The sequence below is a fragment of the Petaurus breviceps genome, unplaced genomic scaffold (assembly GCF_028583685.1).
Source record: "Petaurus breviceps papuanus isolate PSGF00001 unplaced genomic scaffold, PetGlider_PUasm1.0 229, whole genome shotgun sequence".
Classification (NCBI taxonomy): Eukaryota; Metazoa; Chordata; class Mammalia; order Diprotodontia; family Petauridae; genus Petaurus; species Petaurus breviceps.
The window spans coordinates 35,795,145-35,812,253 of NW_027185903.1; the positions used below are offsets into that span (position 1 = coordinate 35,795,145).

General features: G+C 38.1%; 1 protein-coding gene across 1 annotated transcript; it reads left to right on the forward strand.

Moving 5' to 3' along the window:
• Window positions 1–11,581: 11,581 nt before the first annotated feature.
• On the forward strand, window positions 11,582–16,409 carry LOC138167512 (group 10 secretory phospholipase A2-like). The gene has a single exon (XM_069096463.1). It carries the CDS (start codon window positions 11,582–11,584, stop codon window positions 12,023–12,025), a length of 444 nt encoding a protein of 147 aa, XP_068952564.1. The 3' UTR covers window positions 12,026–16,409.
• Window positions 16,410–17,109: the final 700 nt, after the last annotated feature.

A 17,109-nucleotide genomic window follows, 5' to 3' on the forward strand; every position in this document is an offset into this window, starting at 1 on the left:
GAAAAACCACTGACCTGGAAAATAGATCCAGGAGAGATAATTTAAAATTATTGGACTACCTGAAAGCCATGAGCAAAGAAAGAACCTAGAAATCATCCTCCAAGAAATCCTCAAGAAAACTGCCCTGGTGTTTTAGAACAAGAGGGCAAAATAAAGGTTGAAAGAAACCACTGATCACCTCCTGAAAAAGATCCCCAAAAGAAAACTTCTACGAACATTATAGCCAGGTTCCAGAGCTCCCACATCAAGGAGAGTATATTACAAGCAGCCAGGAAGAAACAATTTGAATATTGTGGAAACACAATCAGGATAACACAGGATCTGGCAGATTCTACACTGAGGGATCGAAGGGCTTGGAATATGATATTCTGGAGGTCAAAGGAGCTGGGATTAAAACCAAGAATCACCTACCCAGCAAAACTGAGTATCATGTTTCAGGGGAAAATATGGTCATTCAGTGGAATAGAGGACTTTCAAGCATTCTTGCTCAAAAAAAAAACAGAGTTGAATAGAAAATTTGACATTCAGATACAAGAAGCAAGAGATGCATGAAAAGGTAAACAGGGAAAAGAAAGCATAAGCCACTTATCAAAGTTGAACTATTAACATTCCTACATGGAAAAACAATAACTGTAACTGATGAAACTTTTCTCAGTATGAAAATAGTTGAAGGGAATAAATATATATATATATATGAGCTTATATGGGTATATGAATACATATGTGAATATGTGTATATATGTTTACAGGTATACATACATAGAGGGCACAGGACCAATTCAATAGGAAGGGATGATACTTAATAGGTGAAATTAAGAGGTAAGAGAGGAATATAATGAGAGGAGATGGGGAGAGACAGAATGGGGTAAACTATCTCATATAGAAGAGGCAAGGGAAAGTGGTTACAATGGAGGGGAAAAATAGGAAGGCAAAAGGGAGGGGTCAACCTTATTCTCATTGAATATGGCTTGGGGAGGGAATGAAACGCATACTAAATAGGGTATCTCATCCTACAGGAGAGTAGGGGGGAAGGGAATGAGAGGGGGGATGATGGAAGGGAGGGAAGGCTGGGGGGGAGGGAAGTTGGAAGCACACACTTTTGAAAAGGGACAGGATCAAAGTAGAGAATAGAACAAGTGGGAGGTGAGATAGGAGGGAGGGAAATATAGTCAGTCTTTTACAATATACCTACTATGTTAATGTTTTGCATTAGCTACACATGTACAACCTATACTGAACTGCTCATCTTCCCAGTAAGGGTGGGTGACAAGGGAGGAAGGGAATGAATCTGGAATTCAAAGTTTTAAAGTCAAATTTTGTAAAATATATACATACTATTATTAATACTATTTTACATGTAATTGGGAAATAAGATATACAGGCACTGGGGCATAGAGATCCACCATGCCCTACTGGAAAAGTTGAAAGGGGTATGGGAGAGAGCAGATTGGAGGAGGGGATATCCTGTGGGGCTGCTATTTTGGGGCGGTGGGTAGGGGAAAGATGGGGAAAAAATTTGTAACTCAAAATCTGGCAGAAATTAATGATGTAAATCAGAAGCTAATAAAGCATTTGAAAAATGAAAAAAAAAATAAGGGGGCAAGAAAGCATAAGGAAAGAAGAGGAGAAAAAATTTTAAAACCATATAGGTTTCATCTGCTGTGTAACAGAGTTAGTCCTAGTGATTACATTATTTTCCAAATAAACACACAAAATGTAAGTGGTCAAGCCTGCCAACAGGTCTTAAGGAGCAAGTTTTGGCAGGTGGTGAGTATGTTGCACATTGTCGGGTAATCCAGCATGCACTGGCAGGAATATATATGCATTTAATGACTTGTTTACAATATGATACTATATGGTTACATGACAAAATATTTCATCATCAAAATTTCAATGCAGAAAAAAGTCCACAAATTTACAATAAACCATTAAATTTAAGATGCATCATTTTTTTAATTTACATTTTTTTTTGAAATGATGCAAATTTCTAAAAAAAAAAAACTTTTAAAGGGTTAAAGGTAAACCTCTAAAGGAAGTTTTCCAGGGGAGTACCGAGCAATTTTTTTTGTTTTATTTAATAAAGGTTTTTTCTAAAGAAGGGGAAAAGGAACACAATAGGAAAGAAATTAGGAAAGGGAAGAATGCATTATTTCTCACAATGGAAGCACATCAGAAGTATACAAATAAGGAGACAGAAGGAGAAGCAGGAATCTCATGAACCTCACTCACAATTGAATCAGGAGAAGGAGGATAGAACACGGGTACACAGAGCTTACTTAGTATAAATGAATATTTAAATAAATAAATTTAATATTTATATTATATTATGTAAATTTAAATAGAGAAACCAGGACAGGAAGTAGGGGAGTTTGAGAGAAAAGATAGAATTGGAGAGGTGATAATCACAAGCAAAATAAACACCAATTCAAGAAGAACATACAAAGTGGAAATTATATTTTTTGAAATGACACAACTTTAAAAAAACATTAAAGAGTTAAAGAAAGTAGATTTTGGGGTGGGCTTGCTGTGGTATTGTTATGGCAATGTCATGGTAATGTGGGAGCTAAGTAATTTTTTTAAAGGGAGTGGTAGGTCAAATAAGTTTGAGAACTTCTGATCTAGAATGTATTTTATCAGATATTCCTTCTAATTGTCACTGCAGCAATACTTGAAACAGTTCTGGTGGGGTAAGATCTCTAGAACTTGTAGACTAACAGCAGAGCCCTCAGGAGACCAAGGTCACCTCTACACAAGGATAAGGCAACAGATAAGAACTTTATCTGACACAGTAGGAACAGTATTGGTAAGGGCAGAGAGATTTATCACCAGGTTAGTTATGTGCCGATACAATATTTGACCACAGTAACCATCAAAGCCCCATCTAATAAGTTGTGGAGTTTCTGATGATTTTGATGACTGTGGGGAAGGTTTCAGGGTTGACGGAAGAAGTGCCTTCATCAGTGAAATCAGAAATCCTTAAAAGTATTGAATCAAATAGTCCTTCTGAGACATCATCACTCCCTATTATTATTCACTGGCAGAAATTTCTGTTTTCATGTCCCTAGGCTTTAGTGAACACAATTTTAAATATGGTGAAAAAATGATAAAGCAAACACAAATGCTATGTAATTTAACACCAGGCTACACACCACACTTTCCCATATGTCCCTCTGCCCCCCCAGAAACATCTCATCCTGGAAGATCACCTCAGCCCTAAAACTCAGACCTAGAAAGTTTCTCTCCCTGATTAGATGGCTCCTCTCAGAACTTTCATTTAAGGAGGGGGCCTGGGTCAGCCATCTCTTCATTTCTCTGAGCAGGTTATCTCCCCCAAACCCTACTCCCCAAACCCCATGAAAGTATGACACTGGAACATAACAGTTATTTATAATCTTATACCAACCAGTTTTGTTACCAACCAGTAGGTGCTACAATCAATCAATCAATAGGTATTTATTAATCACTTGCTATATACCAGGCACTGAAAAAGGTACTAAAAAAAGGAAGGGGGGGGGGACAAAAATAAAAAGTCCTTGCCCTTAAAGAATGTATTATTTCATTTTCCAAATAAATAATAGTTTACTGGAAGCGGTAGCAATAGCACTGAGACACCCAATGCCTTCCATGCACTTGTTTCCATACTGAACCTGGGTTTCTTGAGGGGACTAAGGAGTCCCTTAGCAATCAGTGGAACTTTCCCCTTGAAGGCCATGGTACGTGTGGGTATGAGGGAAGGAAGAGTACTGTTGGATGCCAAATATTCCATGGCAGGAGGGAGAAATAATTCCAACAGTCTCCTCCTTCTCACCCCAACTCAATGTTGGCACTTGGCCCCCTGGTGATAGCCTCAACTCTGACCCCAAGGATGTTGGAGCTGCTTTCAAAATGTCACTCTCTTCATGTGGTATTGTATTATGCCACTAGGTGGCACCAAAACTCTAGAATTAGCAGTTTTGTTTTGTTTCGGAATGAATAAAAAGTTGGTCTTGTAAAGGTCAATAAACAAGTATGGGGGGGAGGTATTCACTGACATCAGGTGTTTTACATATCTCTAATTTTCAAGTTCTGAAATAGTCATGTAATGCAGTACAAAGAATAATAGAAAAGTACTGGGGCCCAAGGGAAAAACTCCCATCAAACTTTCTACTTTTAACCCAAGTTTGGTCTCCTTTTTCTGAGAAAATGTGTGATAATTTGTTGCTATTATTGTCTATGCCTATTATTCCCTGGGGAGAAAGATGGGAGGAGGAGGGAGAAATACAACAGCAAAATTTAAGTAATCTTCTCCAGGTAGAAGCTTATGCCAAACAGTCAGACAAAAACAAAAAGGCAAATGAACCACAACTGTTGTGTTAGCTGGGAAAGACAATGAACTTGATAGTTGGGGGTGGTAAGTGTGGGACAGAGGTGAGAAACAACTTCTGGAAACAACGTAAGAGCTCTTCTATATCCAAACAGTGTTTGGAGCCCATCCATAGCTCATTCATGGCATCAAGTAGCAAGGACAGCAATGTCTTGGACCTGCTTTGGCTAATGGAGGGCTCCTCTCTAATCAGGCCTGACAGTACAGGGTGGGTGCCAAGAACAGCCGAGCCTGCCCTAAGAGACCAAGATAAGCTAGTCCACCGTCAAAAGTGTCTAGGGATCAAATGGCACAGCTGGAGAAAGTGTCATTATCAAAGCTGCTACCACCTGGCCATTTCAACAGACACTTCCCCTCTTTCCTCACCCCTCCCCATCACACACACATACACCCAATACAGCTGAAACTCAAAAAAAAGAGTGGCCAGGATTCCTACTGTACTTTTATATGGTATTATTAGGTAGACATGACTATAATATGAGAAGACTGCCTTTTTTTCTTCAAAAATCGTAATGGCATTTACTCATACTAATTAGCATTCATTGTCCCCTTCAAAGTAAGTTGTGATGGGTATGTCTGAAACTGTTAGTAGGTGAAGTTCCATACTGGAGTAAAATGGGGTGGGCACTTGAAGGTCTTTCTACAGGCCACAAAATTTTTATTGAACCATAGGATAGAAAAGATGTTCAACAAGGATACTCTCAGACTTAACCTGCATTTAAGTGGGTAGATGCAGTGCCCCTCATATCCTAAATACCTCTGGTCAACAGGGCAGGGCATGGTGATTTTGTCTTGCAACACCTGCCAAGTCTGGAGGGCCCATGATCAGGAAGCCACAATAATAGGTCAGAGGCTACCAGGAAGCTGCCTTAGCAGGCACATCTTGAGCCTTGATCCCATGGGTCAAAAAATTCCCGAGGACAGGTTTATCATCTTTCAGGAGAAAAATAAAAAACAACCCATAGCCTAATTCATGTTGCATGTATATGGAGAGGGGAACTCTGGTACCTAATGGTCCTATCACATATGTAAAAGAAACAACACAGCATTTAAAGAGAGAGGAGGATTGGGTTCAAATCTCAGCATTGTCCCTTAAATACCTCTGTGATCTTGGGTGAGGCAAACTTCTCCAGGCTTCAGTTTTCTAATATGTAAAATGAGGAGGTTGGGCTAAATCAGCTTCCAACTCTAAACCCTAAGATCCCATGATCTTAAGTATTAACCTTAGGAGGCTATATATTAATCCCAACAATGCTGCCATTGTCCATATCCAATCAATTGCCAAATCTTACCATTCTGCCTCCACGTTTCTCATATCTATCACCTTCTCTTCACTCACCTGACCACCAGTTCAGTTCAGGCCCTTATCAACTCTCACCTGGACCTTATAATAACCTGAGCTTTTCTCCCTCTTATCTTTTCACTTGTCAATGAATTGCCAGTCATTGTCACTACCCTACTCAAGAAACTCCACTGGCTCTTCAATTTAACTTAAAGTCCTCCACAATCTGACTCCAGGCTACCTTTCCAAGTTAATAGTACTTTATTCTCTTTTACATACTCTGAATTTTAGCCAAAATGGATTATTTGTTGTTTCCTGTACACAGCATTCCATCAATAATATCCATGCATGATCTCTATAAAAAGGCACCTTGACTCATATGTCACTAAAAAAAAAATTTGAGGACATTCACAGAGTTCCCTCTTCTCCCTTCTTCTCTATCTCATATCACTCAGATGCCTTCTGCCACTATTTCTTCCTTTGCCCCTGTTTCACATGGAGAAATAATCTTTATCCTTCCCAAGGCTAGCACCTTTGCACACACAAGTGATTCCATTTCATCCCAAATTCTCATGCAGATCCCCTATTTTCTCACTCATCTTCGGTCACTCCCTATCTTCTTGCTGCTTCTCTTCATCTCCAAACATGCCCATATCTTCCCCCATCCTCAAAAAACCCACTCATTTTAGCTAGTGTTGATGCATCCGTCAATAACAAATAAAATCTTTTATCTCTCCTCCCTTTTATAGCTAAACTTAAGGTCTGTTCCTATAGATGCCACCATTACCTTTTTTGTTACTCTCTTAATTCTTTGCATCACTCAGTTAAAACTGATCTCTCCAAAATTACTAATTTATTAAAACTACTCATCTCTTAATTGCCACATCTAATGGCCTTTCTTAATCCTCATCCTACTTGAATTCTCTGCAATCTTTGACTATTGATCACCTCTTTCTCCTTAATACTCTCTTCTCTTTAGGTTTTTGTGACTGCCCCCTCACTGGTTCACCTTCTATGTCTCTGAATGATCTTTATCTCCTTTGCTGAATCTTTATTCATGTTATGCTCAATAAGGTTTCCCAACGCTCAGTCCAGGGCCCTCTTCTCTTCTCCTGTAATAATTCAGTTGATGACCTTATCACCTCCCATGGTTTCAAGTATCATTTCTATGCAGGTCTGGACATCTCTATCAGTCTCCAGTCTCACATCTCCAACTGCCATTTAGGCATCTCAAAGTAGATCCAATAGACATCTTCAGTTCAACATGTCCAAAGCTGAACCCATTATCTTACCTCCAAAATCCTCTCCTATTCCTAACTTCCTACTGTGGCTGAGGATACCACCATTCTTTCAACACCCTATGGGTTGGTCACTCTGCCACATTTCTCTCTATTCTAGCACATCCCCCACTTAAAAGTGCAGGTCTGACTAGGTCATATCCTACGCAATAACCCCCAGTATCTCCCTAGCATCTCCAGGAACATATAAAATCCTCTGGTGTTCAAAGACCTTCATACTCCCTCCCTACACACACACACCTGTCCAGTTTTCACATACTTCATAGCACCCCCCATCCCTAAATGACTCTGTGATTCAATGACCTGGGCCTCTTTGCAGCTTCATGACTGGCTATCTCTTGACTCAAGTGTCTCCCCATTCTTAGAATTCTCTTCCTCATCTCTGCCTCTTGCTTCCCCTGGATTTTTTTCAGTTCCAGTTAAAATCCCACCTTCTACAGGAAAAATTTCCTGATCTTAATTTTGTTTCCTTCTTCCCTCTGATGATTATTCCCAATTTATCCATATATATCTATACATATTGTCTCCCCAGTTAGAATGTGAACTCCTTGAGAACAAGGGTTGTCTTGAAATGAATGAAAAGCCGAGACTCAGTTTCTGTGTAATTAATAATTTATTAATTAGGCTAGCTGATAACCAATAAATTGATGGTCAGTGGTCTTTCTTGGTAACCAAAGACAAACTATGGCAATTACTGAATGCTTAAATACCTTTGGAAAAGGCAATGCCTCTGACAGGTAAAAATCAACCTTGATTGGTGAACAATTAATGGGGGGGGGGGATATATTAATGAATAAAAGCATTCAGCTCCTCCTAAGAATATACCTTAATCACGAGACCCGGCTGCCTCCAGCAGTGTGGACAAAGTAATCCATCTCTACCCAGACCACTATGGTTGGTTTTCTCTTCATAAGCTGGGTTACCCTAAACTCCAGCGGAGGGGCATAATGACATGGGCTTATTTCCTAAAGGCAAGAATTCACCCAGATTCGGTCTGGTTATGCTCTAAACAAAAGCAAGATCTTTTAGTGGGTGGGATCCTGTCCAAGATCCCAGGACATATACCCAGAGGATTTGGGCAATCTCATCTATCAGCAATATCCTTCAGAGACCCACTGACTGGCCTGCAGGGGCTGGTCCCTGAATGCAGAAATAAAAGAGAAAACCTCCTATTTAATCATCGGTTACTAATTTAATAATATATAATATGATAAAATAATAATCTATTTCATTCTCACCTTCTTTGTATCCCTAGTGCTTAGCATAATGCCCAGCAAGTAGTAGATGCTTAATAAATGTGTATTGAATAACAGATTATTGCAATAGCCTACTAGCTGATGTCCCTGACTCAAGTCTCTCTCCACTCCAAGTCACCCGCTGCTTAGCTATCAAACTGACCTTTCTGAAGTGCAGCTCTGACCATAGCTCCTTCTTTTCTATTCCCTTCGTTCAATAAACCCCAGTGAGCTGCTGTCACCTCCACGATCAAATATAAAATGCCGTTAAGCTTTCAAAGTTCTTCATAACCTGTCCCCCTTCTGCCTTCACAGTCTTCTTACATCTTACTCTCTCCAAAATATTATGATCTAATCACACTGGCCTACTGTTCCTTGCACAAGACCCCCCCCCCCCATCACCAAACTCTAAGTGTTGTTGTCACGTTTGGACAGTCCTCATCTCTGCCTCCCACCAAGTCTCAGCTAAAACTCTGCTTTCTGTAAGCCTTTCTTGGTCTTCCTTAATGCTAGACCCCTCTCTCTAAGACTGCCTCCAAAGTATCTTGCATACACCCTGTTTCTATGGAACAGCACCTACTTCCCGGGATGTGGTGAAACCAAACTTCGTGGGATTCTTTTTTTTTTTCTTTTCTTTGTGTTACCACACTTAGCACAGGGCCTAGTACATAACAGGCAGGTGGGCTTGGAGCCAGGAAGACGAGTTCGAGTCCAATCTTGGATACTGTATAAACCTTTGGCATGTCACAACCTCAGTTTCCTTCACTGTAAAATGGGGTTAATAGTGTCTCACTTCCAGGGTTATTGTGAGGATCAAATGAGATACTTGTAAAGTATCTGACACACAGTAGGCTCTGTTATAAAAGCTACTTATTATTTATTATCATCAAGTGTGAGTCACCCGACTGCCGGTCTCCATGCTTGGAATGCAGTCTTTCTTCTTCACAGAATTCCTGGCTTCATCCAGGATCCAGCTCAAGTTAAAATTCTGACAGGAAGCTCATCCTCCTCTGTCGCCCCTTCCTCGCTAGATGCTAGTGTTCTTAGCTGCGAACTAATTGTGCATGCATTTTGTATTTAGTTTTCTATGTACATAGTTTTATGTTTGTCATTATACCCCTAGTATCTCGATGCCCAGCAAATGCTTGGTGAATTGCAGTTGCCATCCTGTCTATACATTTTATCCTTCAGAACTAGTTGCAGAGTTCTTTTTCATGTCTTCAAGGGCAGCAAAACTACATTTTAGAGTAAGAGACAGCTTCACTCATCTTTTCGCACCTAACCTATGGTGAAAATTTTATACTACTTCTCTATTTAATACTTAAAAAAAAAAGTTGGGGCAGAGGAGGCTACAATTTGAGATGGTTAACAAAAGACAGTCTTAGAGTTTGCAATTTGGTGGTCGGTATTTTCCAGAGTATAGCACAGTACTGTTCTTATGGTCACATCTATCTACTTGTAAATTCCTGGAGAGCAGGAAACCGACCCCCACCCCACCCACTCTAAGCTTAAGGGTTGCATATTCAGCACTTGATAAATGTCTTATTTTGAACTGTTATCATAGTGAAAAGTATGTATACATACAAAATATACATATATATTCCCATGTACATATATGTATACACACATGAATAAAACCCTTCCTGAATCAGCAATGTGTCAACATTATCTAGTTCTGAGGATACAAAGTTCTATATACATACATATACATATACCTAATATATGTATTTTCTTCTGAACTAAAAAATGGGTGTTGCTCACAAAGGTTGAACAAAAGATTTTAAATAGAAAAGTAAACCTGAAGATATTTAATAATTGAGGACTGAATGGTCCCCAGGAAGATTAAAAACTATAGAAACCAAGTTTGTGGTACTCTATGCTGTGCTGCATTGGTTTGATCTAAATTTTTTACAATTTAGAATTTAATATTGTAAATAGTTGGCCACTGGATTATTTATCCTAATATACCAAGATGGAAGATAGCATTATCTCCACAGCTTACACATTTGCCTTTTTCTTTGCATACTTTTTAACACAGTGTACAGCACATAGAAAGGCACTTAATAAAGACTTGATGGGTGATTCACGAATAGGAAAGGAAATTCACAGAAAAGGAATATTGACCTTCCTCCCTGGATCACCTTGTGGAAATCACAACCTCTACCACAGAAGCGCAAACACGAGTTCACAACACTCCCAGGTACAACAGAACAGGATTAAAATATAATTGAGAAATACTTCATGAAAATTCACTATAGCATAGGTAACATTACATTTTTAAAACTTAGATGATGTAGCCAGTAGGGATCCTTATAAATGGATTAGTGGCCCTCTTTTTTAGTTTGTCGCTGTTGTTCAGGATCAAGATTCCTCATCTGCAAAATGAGGGTGTGAAGTGATGGCCTCACAGGCCCTTTCAGCTGATGCTATAATTGATACTCATCACTCATCAATTTGTTAAAAAACCTTGTGAAGCAAATATTACAAACCATTCCATGTCACAGAAAACAGGCGAAGAGGTACTTTTGTTGTTCAGTTGTGCCCCTTGGGGTTTTCTTAGCAAAGATACTATTGTAGTTTGCCATTTCCTCCTCCAGCTCATTTTTACAGGTGAGGAAACTGAGGCAACCGGGGTTAAGTGACTTGCCCAGGGTGATAAAGCTAGTATCTGAGGGAGGGATATGAACTCCGGAGGAGTATTCCTGACTCCAGGGTCACCACTATATCTACTAAGGCCCCTCACTAGTTTCTCTTTTTATGTACAGTGCTGTCAGTTCTGGATTTTTGAGATAAGAGACCTTTATTACACTTCTCACTACAATAGAAACACATTTGCCTGCCAATTAATGTCTAATTGTGTCTCAATCTCAAGGACACACAAAAATAGCATTGTTTCAACAAAGTTTGGAGGGAAAGTTCTAACTTTCAAAAAACTTTCACAGAAACATCTCAACTAAGGAAATCACTTCTACAGCATTCAATTGCTAGTTTATTCTTTTCTAGCTCCTGTATTATTTGGAGCACAGCAGCTAGAAGCAAAAGTGAAAGAAAATCACTTTAAAAGAAAATTTAAGGCTTTAACAAAAACATTCCCAATTGCAAAGAACAAGCTAGGCCTCTTAGAAAAAAATTCTGGGGCGCTATTCAGACCCAGAATTCTTCTCACTCACTCCAGCCAGGCTTTTCTTTAGTTCAGTCGATGGGGCCAAGGTGCTTAGGACAGGTGCCTCTGCCCAGAGAGAGCTCAGCTACCCCCAGCCCAGTGACTCCTCCCAGGAATCCGGCCCCCTCTAGCCCTGGTCAGCTGGGGGGCGGGGGTGGAACGCTGAGAACTAGAGCGGCTAGGTGTCTGTGGAGGGGTCAGCCATCCCGAGCAGCACTTAGCACCTGCCGCCCAGCCGAGATGGAGCTTGTGGCCCTGCTACTGCTACTGCTCTGCACAACTGTTTCAGGGAAATCCCATGTGCATCGGAGGGGAGTCTTGCAGTTGGCCGGAGCTACGAACTGTGCTACAAACCGCTCACCACTGGCTTACGTGAGCTATGGCTGCTACTGTGGCCTTGGAGGAACTGGTTGGCCCCGGGACAAAACCGACTGGTGCTGCCGAAAACATGATTGCTGTTATAGGAAGGCTGAGGAGGCTGGCTGTTCCCCCAAGATGCAACGCTATAATTGGGAATGCAAAGGCCATAGGGTGGAATGTGCTGCCAACCAGACCAAGTGCCAAGAAATGATGTGCGAATGTGACAAGGAAGTTGTCCACTGCTTTGCCGCAGCACATTATAATGGGAAGTACTTTTTCTTCCTCCGACACTTTTGTGGAGATAAGCAGCCAAAGTGTGACTGACATGCCTTGGAAATTTCCTTTTTGATTACGGGTATACAAACATAATTTTTTTCTAAGCAAAAAACAGTATCAGTGTTCCAGTAAGGGCAAAATAAAGGTTTTTATCCCATCTACTGCCATGCTTCATCTAAGCTGAAACCTAGCTGGAAGTCTTTTCCTAATTTTCAAGTCACGGACAAATCCAAGATACCGAGTTCTACTGTGAAAATGGGAGGTTAAGAGAATTCTTCCCTTTTTACCTATGCCGAACCTCTAGAACTCTAAAGATGGGAATTTAAATTCTTCCCATTTTACCTATATTTTTTTACCCATGCCAAACCTCTAAGACTCTAAAAATGGGAATTTAAATCAATTTAATAAATCAAAAGGAGACAGGCAAAGGTGATAAGCTTAAGAGAAAACAGTCCTAATAAATATGTCAGAAGACATGGGTTCTAGTGCCTCTTATCTCACTATGGGCTTGGCATCTTATAAAACAAAAGCTTAAATTCTCTTAAATTTTGTTCTTACAATGATAAATTGGCCTAATCCCCCAATATTTTTATGGGTTTTTCTTACCTTTAGAAATTTTAGCTGGTAAACAGTTGTACCCTGTTTATTCTAAGGCTTACTTAAGTATAGCCAGATTGTGAGATGGATAAGAGTGCTGGTCCTAGAATCAGGAAGACCCCAGTTCTAATCTGTCCTCAGACCCTTATGTCTATGTGACTTTGGGTCAGTCACCTAACTTATGTCAATCTGCTTCCCCCACCATAAAATGGGAACAATAAACAGCACCTACCTTCCAGCGTTATTGTGAGGATCAAATAAAGTGCCTGCAACATAGTAGGTGCTATATAATTGCTATATAAATGTTAGCCATTATAATTAGAATTGAATTGTCAAAGAAATTAATTTATAAGTATGGTTTCCTATCAGAACTTACAGTTCCAAGTAGAGATAGGGTACAGGCCAAGGAATACTTCTGTTTATTTCCAAGTTATTGTAACCACATCAAAACTTATTCACCTGTTTTACAAAACTGCTGTTATAGTGACACTTTTTCCTGGTGTCTAACACTGATTCTCTGTACAGAAAAATAAATGTTTAAACTACAAAAAAAAAAAAAAAAAAAAAAATCCTGTACTATAGCTATAGTCTTACTGTTGATGTGGGTGAGAAAACCATTAGTGCCTCATTCTGGGAGCAGTACAGAGGGGAGTGGAGGAAGAGAACCTGACAAAGTTCTCTCCTAAATACATACATGAACTGATACTGAGTGAAGTGAGCAGAACCAGAACATTAGTAACAGAAACTTTGTGTGACAATTAATTTTGATAGACTTGGCTCTTCCCACTAATAAAATGATCTAAGACAATTCCAAAAGAGTCATGATGGAAAATGCCATCCACATCCAGAGAAAAGAACTGTGGAATCTTAATGCAGATGAATGCATAACATTTTCATTTTTTTCTTTCTCATGGTTTTGCCTTTTTGTTCTGATTCTTCTTTCACAACATGACTAATGTGGAAGTATGATTGTATATGTATAGCCTATATCAAACTGCATGCTGAATTGAAGAGAGGGGGAGGAGAGAAGGAAAAATCTAGAACTCAAAAATCTTTTAAAAGGGGGATGTTGAAAACTAAAAATAAATGAACCAGAAAAGTTCCTTTCCCCATTCATCCCCTTTTAATTCAATTTCTCTTCAGCATACAAGAACATAATTAAAAAAAAAAAAATCAAGTGACTATTAGAACTGGTCATTGGCTTAAACTTGCTACCCTGTCCTTGTTTCCACAAGGGTTCATGTGCTATTATATTTTAATCTGATATCAATGTGGGTACAATTCACCACACATCTATGTATTTTCTTCTTTATTTCTAGTCCAACCTCATTTGAGAATTCATTTACCCAATGCCCAGAAAGTTGTCCTTTTAAAGTTCTCTTTGTATTAACAGATACCAATACTGGATTCTGGCTAGCCATTCCTCATCTTCATCACTTCTGATCAAAGACATGCTTGACTTAGACATGTCTCATGTCATAAACTTATGCAGAAATCCACTACACAGGCACTGAAGAACTGTACTGTACCGTAAAGTCCTCTGCATTAAGTATAATGGGTGACATTGTAAAGCTGGTGAATAAAGGGAACACAAATATGAAGTTAACAGTTCAAGAGTAATTAAAAAAATATACAAGTCCTATTATCACACATTTGAGTCCATTAATAAGAATAGCAACAGTAAGTATATAGAAATCAGGGTAGCTCATACTGAGATCACCGGAAAATAAACCAAAAAATTGAAGTCATTTATTGGTATTTATAAAGTTTTCTCCATGTTTCTTAATCTGTTCATTAGCTAACATGTGTACCTTGATCTAATGGTTCTATCCCTATCATTCACATACATACATATGTATGTGTGTGCATATGAATGTGTTATATACATATACATACATATATATGCTGTCACTATATTCTTAAGGGCAAACATCCATGATAACCTAAGAGTACAAAAATAGGAAGAAGGCTGTAGCAAATTTCAAAATATTAATCCTTGCTCACAAAAAGGGTTTATGTGGAATTCATGGACTACATTGTCAGCAACTGGTAATAAATGAAAGGTAGCCTTATAACTATTGAGGAATTTTTCCCCATAGAAATTTGGTGAAAAGGAAAAAAAAGTTTTTAAAGTATATACACATATATATATATATATATATATATATATGTAAAGAATCATTAATCAGGGCAGCTAGATGGTGCAATGAATAGAGCACTGGCCCTGAAGTCAGGAAGACCCGAGTTCAAATCCAGCCTCAGACACTTAACACATACTAGCTGTGTGACCTTGGGCAAGTCACTTAACTCCAACTGCCCTGTCCTTCCCTCCCTCCAAAAAGCAAGAAAAAAAAATTCATTAACCAAACAATAAAATGCATATATTTTGTAGGCATGGAATACTTTTAAGTGGTTTACACATTCTTCTTCCAATAAAAGCAGACCCTGACTAAAAGCTTCTAATATTTTGAAGTTTAAAGGTGAAAAGTGTGGAGAAATTGAAATTGTCTGGATGCAGGAATAATTGAAATATTTAAGAGCAAAAGGAAAGTATGAACAAAAGCCAAAAAAATTGTAATTAAAGGTGGTAAGCAAACTTCACCAACTAAACTTTCACATTTTAAATATAAGACCAAAACTACCAAAGGATAAAAGTTCAGGTAAGTAGAAAATAGTATTTAGGTTTCCTAGATTTATGACAATGTTAATTTATGACAGTTTCTAAGCAATTTAAAGATAATTTGCATGAAACATTTGTAGGAAACAATTTCAAACAAAATTCAATTTTATATATGATGTACTTGTAAGGACTAAAAATATCTGGTCAAATATTAAGTCCTTCAAATATATTGAAATCGACATATTAGGTCCAATTTAGGTGTGTGTATGTGGGGGGGAGGTGCATTGTAATAAAATAACCATTACCTATTTTTAAGCTAACCACTTATCTCCCAATTTTAATTGAAACTCATTTTCTAGAAACCAGTATCTTTTTAGTCTTGTAGTTATGAAGTCACAAACGTGGTCAACATGATCAAAAACTTTACATCAAGCTGTTCCAAACAATTTTTGCCCATCTAAAAACTATTTTGAGCATAATATTTATAAACAAATATTGCTCAAACTTAATTTATCTGGTGACTAATGCCTCTAAGATAAGTGGTATCACAAAGTAGAGCACAAATAGAAATATGACTTGGAAAACCACAAACTGTCTGTTGTAGTATATATATATATATTTTGTCAAGCATCTCCCAATTTTAATCTAGTTCAGACTACACTTCCAAGCATATGTGACCAGGATGATTTTGACACCTCTGTTCTAGATTACAGTCCCTCCAAGGATTATTAAAGTTACTATTTTCTAACCAGGTTCCAACATAATTCTAATAAGCAGTAGAGGCCATTACCCATCTGCTTTTGGGAAAAAATATAAAGTGACCATCACCAATGTTTCTTTTCTCCACCAACAACTAGTTTCAAACAAGCTCAAAGAATATATGGTTTACTTAAAAATTTGCATAGCAAAACTTTTCTTCAAGAAACATTAAAATGACATGTGGATAGTAATGTAAAAATTACACATTCAATAGTTGAAATGAACTCAATTCCATACCTTCTCAAAAGACAAATATATATCAACTATGAAGTCTTGAAACATCACCATATTCTTCTCCAACAATGATAGCAGGAAGTTAACTGCTGACATTATTTAAGCACACAGGATAATTTGGTCCATACCTGAGAGTAATTTTATCTTCCATTATACTTACAAAATTACTACAGAGGTGAAATGAGCAGAGTTTGAAGTTGCCAAAATTATATTGCCTCTGTTTAAAGTTTCCGAGTCTTCTGACTCTAATTCTGAAATTGGGTCATTTTTCCATTAGAGGTATTTCAACCTAATCCACAGTCTTCTTCCTTTTAAAATCAATACAGCTATAAAACCCTAACTTTCAAATTAATCATTATTCAAATTCCTCTTTTAAATTATTTGCAAATAGCTTTTCTCTTCAAGTAATATTTGTTAATGCTATTTAAACACACTACAGATGCTACTTTAAAATGCCCTTCAAAGTATTAATTTAATCAATCACAGCTTAATTTTTGCAATCTTCTTATTTAAAAGTTGAAGGCAGCAGATTATATTCTCTGGCTACTAATAAATGGAATTTAAGAGATAATTTCCTGGCTATGAGCATCAAGACATTGCAATACATTATCCAAATGATGAAACCTTTTTGGTGAAGTTATTTATAAAAAGTTTCTAGGATGACAAGAATAACAAAGCAGTTGGCTCCCCAGTGTCCTTTTTAGTCTTGCAAATGACTCTATCCTTGGCATATTCTAAGTTTTTGTGTCCAGACTGAATTAACTAACGAACCTCAATAGTAGTAATTCTAAATCTAATCCAAGAGCTCCAGTGATGTAGCTGTCAGTAAACATGCTCACACAATTTTCTGCTGGCTACAGCTAAGACTGCTTTATGGCAACTCATGTTGTATATTTAAAAGCCTGTCTAATAAAGCCAATCT